General features: G+C 47.0%; 1 protein-coding gene across 1 annotated transcript; it reads left to right on the forward strand.

Annotated features, from left to right (window-relative positions):
* The first annotated feature begins 474 nt into the window (after window positions 1-474).
* Window positions 475-2,638, forward strand: LOC127305868 (uncharacterized). The gene is made up of 3 exons (XM_051336460.2): window positions 475-628; window positions 1,615-1,833; window positions 2,178-2,638. Exons 2-3 carry the CDS (start codon window positions 1,648-1,650, stop codon window positions 2,358-2,360), a joined length of 369 nt encoding a protein of 122 aa, XP_051192420.1. The 5' UTR covers window positions 475-628; window positions 1,615-1,647; the 3' UTR covers window positions 2,361-2,638.
* Window positions 2,639-7,731: the final 5,093 nt, after the last annotated feature.

Here is a 7,731-nt window from a genome sequence, read left to right on the forward strand (position 1 = left end):
CATGGCGTTTGTGGAAGCAACGTAATGCCAGAGTTTTCGGGAATACGGCGGAGCAATGCAACACGACGGAGCTTCTTAGGAGGATCGCAGACGAGTTCAACATGTGGAAACTTGCTAGAGTAAGAGGGAGACATCTGATGCCGCGAGAGTAAGCCTCTTCGTGTTGAGTGTGTGCGTGGGCTGGCGCATTGTTCGCAATGTCGCTCGCCGTCTTGTAAATGTTCTTTGCTCCCTTCTATAAAGATTTGGTACGCCAATTTGGCGTACCCTCGAAAAAAAAAACATCTAAGCCTTTACCCTTTTTTAAGAAAAGTTTTTTTAGGTGGTTTTTTTAATAGCGGTTTTACTTTTTTTTAAGCATATCTAAGGCTTTACTTGAGCTAGCAGTGTACGTTTCGTTGGGCCAGCCTGCCGATCTAACCTGAACTGCAAGGCCCGGCCCAGGCCATCGATTGGGCTGCAACCTCAGCTCATCTAAGAAGTCCATGGCGCTTGTCGAGCAGCAGGGTCAGACCGACGACATTCCCGTCCTCCGTCCGCCGCCGCCGTCCTCGCTCGCTGCTTGCTAGGCCTGAACATTTCGCGGCGCCGAGATCGTTCGCTGCCGGGAGTGTCGCCGTCCAGGAAGGTATTCACTGCACTAGTACCAATAAGACACCTGATTTTGTTTGTGATGCTTGTTTCTCATCTGCCAAACCTCAGCACTAGGGTTCTACGCAGGGGTGATCCGTAGGTGGTAGAAGATTCGTTAGTAGCTGCAGGATTTCTGATCGAACTGAACCCTAACGCGAGGAACCGAAGTAATCTTGATTAGGCGCGATATGTTACTGGATTCATAGCTCGTCAGAGCGTACGGTTGGATTTGGATCGTAGGGACAAATACAGGCTGGATGTTTCTGTAAATTCGCAAGGGAGATACCCAGATGCTTGTCGTTTTGGGAAAATTTACATATATTTGGGTGAGATTATATCCGGCAAACCACAGGGCAAGTGGTATAACTGGATTAATATAGTTGATTTGGACGAGATTACGTTCGTTGCAGACTTGCAGTGTCTAGTAGCTTTACCTTGTAATTTGAGTGAGGACAACTGCGCTAGGTGCATTTGGGGGCAGCAGCTGTTAATGTAACAGCTATCAAAACACACAAATCACAGGATTTAGATTTTGTGTTGGTGACCCATTGTCTGAGATTTTTCGTGATAAGATATAATATTGGTGTCATAGGTTAGGTTACTAATTGCTGTCAGTGGGAATGTGGGATAAACTTTATGATAGTGCAAGGTTATGTGCAAAACCAATTAACCCTTTTGTACAGAGATAAGGGAATCGATTTCTGAACATCATACAGCTCGTCTCATCCTTTACAACAGCGCAGATTATTCATCCCTTTAGCAGGATAAAATTTCTACAGACAGAATAGAAGATTAAATAACTGTCACTGGTTGTTTAAAGTGTCGATGAAGCTAGTTACGGAAATTTATCTCCTGATATGTCTCATTTGTATGCATCCCGTACCCAGGGAATAAATGTCATAAGTATATGTGCAGTCTGAACTCTTATCTCATTATAATGATTGATAACTAGTCCAGTGGTGCTTCATGTTGTGAATATAGGGAGGGCATAGTCTGTCAGTTCAGAACTCAAAGATGAACAAGGGGAAGATTTTTAAGTTAGCCAAGGGATTCAGAGGAAGGGCTAAAAATTGCATAAGAATAGCCAGGGAGCGTGTGGAAAAAGCATTGCAATATTCATACAGGGATCGGCGCAACAAGAAAAGGGACATGCGATCTCTCTGGATCGAGCGCATTAATGCTGGCACACGGCTCCATGGGGTATGTATCTACTGACATATTAAGTTTTACTAGGAAATGAATTTCTTGCATTCTCATGTTACAGTGAAAATTTCAAAGAAATCATCAGCCATGTCCCTTGTGTCCCTATGTACTAGCAGAATAAGATACCCAAGTCATGGGGTATGTATCCATTTACATATTAAGTTCTACAAGTAAATGAATTTCTGGCATTCTCATGTTAAAATGAAAATTTTAAAAAATCATCAGCCATGTCCTATGTGTCCCTATGTACTACCAGAATAAGATACCAAGCCTTCTTGGTTTTATAATATTACTACTTTAGGCACCTGTTTTTAATATGCTGTCTTTTACTGACCATTTAGGTGAACTATGGAAACTTCATGCATGGATTGGTGAAGGAGAATGTTCAACTCAACAGGAAGGTACTTTCGGAGCTGTCGATGCATGAGCCATACAGCTTCAAGGCTCTTGTTGATGTATCCCGCACTGCATTCCCTGGGAATAGGCCGCCTGTCAAGAAGGAAGGACTAGCAAGTATTCTATAAAAAAAAGTCCATCATCAACAATTCAATCTACTAGTTATTGTTGCATCCAAAGTAAACTGATAATGTTGCCGCTCAGCTTGTAACCTTGCAATGTACTCATGTGGTGGGTGGGCACGGCGGGATCACATTTTATTTATGTTATTATGTTTGGTAGCCTTTTGAACAAAGGGTTGCATATACTGTAATTCTTGCATATCTTTTGGGATAGCCACTGCATGCTAATCTAATATGTATCAAGTCGATTTGCAAAAGTTACATGGCAGATATATGTCTGCACATTGCCTGGCCCTTCTTGCAGTTAGCTTCTCATTCACAGCTCCCCAGCTCTGTTATTTTCATCCTTTTACCTGCCCTTCTTTCTAACACTGTTGCTTTTAACTCCTCCTTTGAACTGATGGAACCTGCATCAATCTTTTTGGCAACCCTTAACTCGAAGCACATACATCATTCAACAGTTGGCACATGGTGTCATTGTCCATCTTTTTTTTTTGAACGGGTAAGGTCCCGAAGGACCGAGATACTTAATTAATTCAGAGCGGTGGAGGTACAAATTACAGCAAGGACCCTGACAAGTTGGAAAATTATACAACAGTCCGCAATATTTGCACAAAGGACCCTAGATCTAGGATGAAGAACGCAATCCAGTCCAACTCCATCTCCACGAAGCTCGAGCAGCATCCAGCCATGCTCAACTGCGGCGACGCTGGGGACGTGACCACTTGGGTCACCGCAGCGGGAGCCAAGCATGGTGGAGCAAGCAAACCTCCGAAACTGGAGGTTGATGTATTCCTTATGCTGCCTCTGAGGAAGCAGCAGATCAGGGGGGAGTGGCTGCCCTTCAGCCTGCAGAGTCGACGGCAAGGTTGCCGACGAGGATGAAAACTCCCCGCAGATGCGACGCCATAATAGCAGCAACAAGCATATGTTGCTGCAGGTCTTCGTCTTGGCCTTGTTGATGCTGGAAGAAGATCTCTCCCGCCTCCTCCAGAACCAAGCAGATCCAGCCAGATCCCATCGCCAGCAGCTCTTCCCGTCTCACCATGACGGTAAGAACAGGGCTTGGGATCTCCAGATCTTGAAGTTCTGGAGCCTTACCGGGCTTATTCTTCGTGGAGGGGGAAGCGCTGCTTGCTGTCACCTTCAGCTCCGTCCATCGGAGCACCGTGAGCAGCAGAAACATCACCCCCAGTCGCCGAGCGCCGCCCGCATACCTCGGCCACCAAATCTCCACCGGCACTAAGCCAAACCGGGACAGAGCCCCATACACAACTAGTACATAACCTAGATCTACTATATACAGACTGGCCTCCTCCCTCACGCCACCTCCAGCCGGCGAAGCCGCCGGAGAGGAGGGAGGGAGGAGCCGGGGGCTGAAGAGAGCCTCTCAAGGGGACGGGAGAAGAAAGAGAGGGAAAGGGGGAAATGAGAGTCTTTGATTCCAGTTGTCATTGTCCATCTTGGGTTGCCGTTAAGTTTAGACTACTGTAACTTTGCCAGTTCAAGCCAATTTGTTTGTTTCCGGCACCAGATTGAGAATATACATCGGTTTGTAGTACGTGTTAGCCCTAGCAGCACGAGCAGTGGATTGGGAAAAAGGAAAAAGGAAACGAAGAATTCTGATGAAAAGTGTCTTTGGCTCTCGATCACCGTGATCCCTTCATTTAAGAAATCCTAACTATAAGTTTTATAAAATTCTGAAAACAAGTCTGGACATAGTAAATGATGCAACCTACAAATATGCAAAATCCAAATGTGAAATTGTTTGTGGTTGTCATTTCCGTGTAGCTGATAGCACAAAGTACCGGAGTAACGGAGTTCTTAAACTTGATATTTTGCAAGTTTGTGATATATCATAATCTACATCTAGATTTATTTTCAAAAAAATGAAACTCGTAAATGTGAATTTGAATTTTTTTAAACAATGGGATCATAGGAGCACGGGAGCCAAAATCTCCACTTAATTTTTGAATAGATCGCCAAAGTTCGTGTGAATAAGTGATGAATGGGTTGGGTGAGCGACTAGAGGTGTGTGTGGGGGGGGGGGGGGGGGTGGTGAATAAGCGGTGCACAATTGTTATGGCGGTACGAGAAAGTAAAGTGGGGAACTTGAATGTAGAGTTGAACCTATGTGATGCAATGCAAGCATGTATAAGGAAACAACAGGTAAAGAGAGCGGGATAAAGGTAGCGAGACAACGGGGGGGGGGGGGGGGGGGGGGGGGGGTGGTGGAGACGAGATGCGCGAGATATTTCTTGTAGTTCCTTCCGAAAGGAAGTACGTCTATGTTGAGAAGGTGTGGCAGCACGAAGGTTGTCAACCGCCACAAAGGCGTTATCTTATTCCTCAGTGAGCACACCATGAAGGCGTACCCACTTCTCCACTAAGCAAGGCCGATCGAGGCGGCTAACCTTCACACAAAGTTGGGGCAACACTCCACAAACAACTTGGAGGCTCCCAACAACATCAGGAGCTAGGCTCTGGATGAACTTTAAACAAGGATACCCACAAAAGGAGATCTAGGATTTCCAAATCCACAAAGGAAAGGTTGGGGATTTTCTATTTTTCTTGGGTAGATAGGTAGATCGGGCCCTCCTCTGTCGATTCCAAAGTTTTGAAGATTTTATTGGTGAAAGAGCAAGCTCTATCTCTATGTTTTGTGTGTTTGGTAACAACACATGAATGAATTTTATCATGTGTGCCCAAGTGTGTAGGATTCAGTTTTAGCACTATGGATGATGACCCAGTTTTTTCCAAAGATCCACCATCTGGTTTATTTATTGGATGTTTGATCTGTGGTAATGATGGATGAGAAAATGTTGAGGAGAAGTGCAGATATAGGAGAAGAAAAGAAGAATGACTGCAGTTTCTGCAGAGCGGATAATCCGACCCTCCAGTGCTTGGATCACCCCCCCCCCCCCACCCCCAGGTGGCCAGGACGAGATTCGCAGAAGATTCCATGGAGAAATGGGGCCGGACCATCCGGGGTGCCAGGAAACCATATTTTGGCCCCCAAATGTTCAGCCCTATTAGAAGGATGGCAACCTCCCAGTAAGGCGCCCCCACCCCCAGTTTTTGGTGGCAAACCTCCCAGTAAGGGGGCAGACGGTTTCTTCATCTGCCCCCGGATGTTCCCAATATTCGGGGGCGGCCGGATCATCCGCCCCTCCGCCTTCATCACTAAGAACGAATCATCGGAGGGGGGGGGGGGAGGGAGCTGCAATGGACACTTTGCACGTATGACCTATGAAAGGGGGGCCTTCTTCCTCCTCAAATCAGATCTGACCAGCACGAAGAACACTCTCTCTCATTCATAGTTCTTGAGCTTCAATCGAGTGGATCTCCCTCCCTAGCCAATCAAACACCCCCAAACTTTGACGTCGTTGGGAGCCTCCGTGTCCTATATAGAGTTGTGACCCAACCTTGTGTGAACGTTAGCCGCCTCGACTGGCCTTGCTTAGTGGAGAGGTGAAAGAACATTTCCCGCCCTTTTGGGTTTTGTGTGTTTGACGTCAACACTAGTTATATTTTTATGTGTGTTGATGTAGACAGGTACAAGATTTCAAGATATATACTTGGCTGATGAATTGGACTGACAAAAAGGATGCTATGCTGGTTTTTCTCTTCCGGCGGAAGTTCTGGCCACTGCCGGCGGAACTTCCGCCCAGGGCCGGAAGGTCCGGCCATCGCCAACGGAACTTCCGCCCAGATTCCCCCCTCAGAGCACCTCTCAGTTGAAGCTTTTGTTTTGCTGGCCGGAAGTTCCGGTGCAGTTGGCCGGAAGTTCCGGCCAGCGGAACTTCTGCCCAAGTTTCGGGCTAGTTCCGGAAATCGGAAATTTGTGGCTCAGTATGTCCAGTATGGTTTTCTCGAAACTCCGGAACTTGGCCGGAACTTCCGGTCGCCGGAAGTTCCGCCCCAATCTCTTTCTGACCAGGTCGTCTGCGCGGAATCTTCCTGGCGGAAGTTCCGGCCAACATGGCCGGTACTTCCGGTGCCAGCCGGAACTTCCGGCCCTCCTGGCCGGAACTTCCGGTGTTACTAAAATTCGTCCAAACGGTCAGATCTGAGAGCTCCAATCATATAAATAGCTCTCTTCTCCAAAGGGACAAGTTGCTCAATCATTGCACCAAAAGTCTGCCAAGCTTCACCTCCATTAGAGCCACCTCAAGAACACAAGATTTGCAAGATCTCCTTCCTCCCCCAACCAAAGCTCTTGATCTTTGGAGATTCGAAGGAGAAGACACCGATCTACATCCTCACCGAAGCGATTTACATTTCCCCCTCATTTGTTTGAGGGTCCCCCTTACTAGTGTTCCTCTTTGGATCCCTAGTTGATTTGTGTTGATGTATTGTTGTTGATTGTTGTGTTGTTACAGATTTGGGAGCCTCCAATTCGGTTGTGGATGTGTGCCCCAAGAACTTTGTAAAGGCCCGGTTTCCGCCTCGAGGAAATCCCTTAGTGGAAGTGGGCTAGGCCTTCGTGGCGTTGCTCACAGGAGATCTGAGTGAAGCCTTCGTGGCTGTTGGTTTGGCTTTCGTAGCAACCACACTCCTCCAAACGTAGACGTACCTTCTTGCAAAGGAAGGGAACTACGGGAATCATCTCCGTGTCATCGCGTGCTCCACTCTCGGTTACCTCTATCCTATTCTATCTCCTATATATATTGCGTAGCTATATCTTGCTTAGTGGTAACCTTGCCATACAGGTAAATTCACTTAGTTGCATATCTAGAGAATTTACCTTTGTGTCAAGCCTAAATTGAAAAAGAACTAAAAATTGGTTAGCACCTATTCACCCCCCCCCCCCCTCTAGGTGCGGCATACGATCCTTTAAATTGGTATCAGAGCCTCGGCTCTTATTTCGGGCTTAACCGCCTAAGAGTATGCCGGACGATGGGCCTGCGGAAGAGGCCGCTAAGATGGTCTCCATGGATGACATCAATTCGTTGAGGTCCTCCATGGAAGCTCAAATGGAAAGCATGAGAAAAATGATTTTCGAGCTTTCGACTCCGGTCCCTCCCATGGCTCCCGTCGTAGAGGTAAAGGACACGGGTGTGTTAGAAGAGGGAGGTGCTTCGGCATTACCCTCCTCTACCAAACCCGTGGATGGTGATAACTCAACTACTATCAAATCTCCCATTGCATCTCCTTGGGGAACTAGTGGAGGTGTGAGCTACAATCGAGTGGCTCCGCCTTTCCTATCTCCCGATATCCCGGTTCCCCATCCTCATGTAAACATTCGGGGCGACCCACCTAAGTTTAATGTTAAAGATTACGATACATGGCAATTTGAGTTTCGCTCTCATGTTTGCAGTGCCTCCAATGAACTTTGGAGAATCATCGTGGAAGGCTTCAAGCCATACAACCCCGA

Source organism: Lolium perenne, chromosome 6 (assembly GCF_019359855.2).
Source record: "Lolium perenne isolate Kyuss_39 chromosome 6, Kyuss_2.0, whole genome shotgun sequence".
In the NCBI taxonomy this organism is placed as follows: Eukaryota; Viridiplantae; Streptophyta; class Magnoliopsida; order Poales; family Poaceae; genus Lolium; species Lolium perenne.

Bases quoted from the DNA above. Each gene is read 5' to 3' on its own strand.
- LOC127305868 (XM_051336460.2), top strand. From the start codon at position 1,648: ATGAACAAGGGGAAGATTTTTAAGTTAGCCAAGGGATTCAGAGGAAGG. The intron at 1,834-2,177 runs GTATGTATCTAC...CTGACCATTTAG, and splicing joins CTGGCACACGGCTCCATGGG to GTGAACTATGGAAACTTCAT.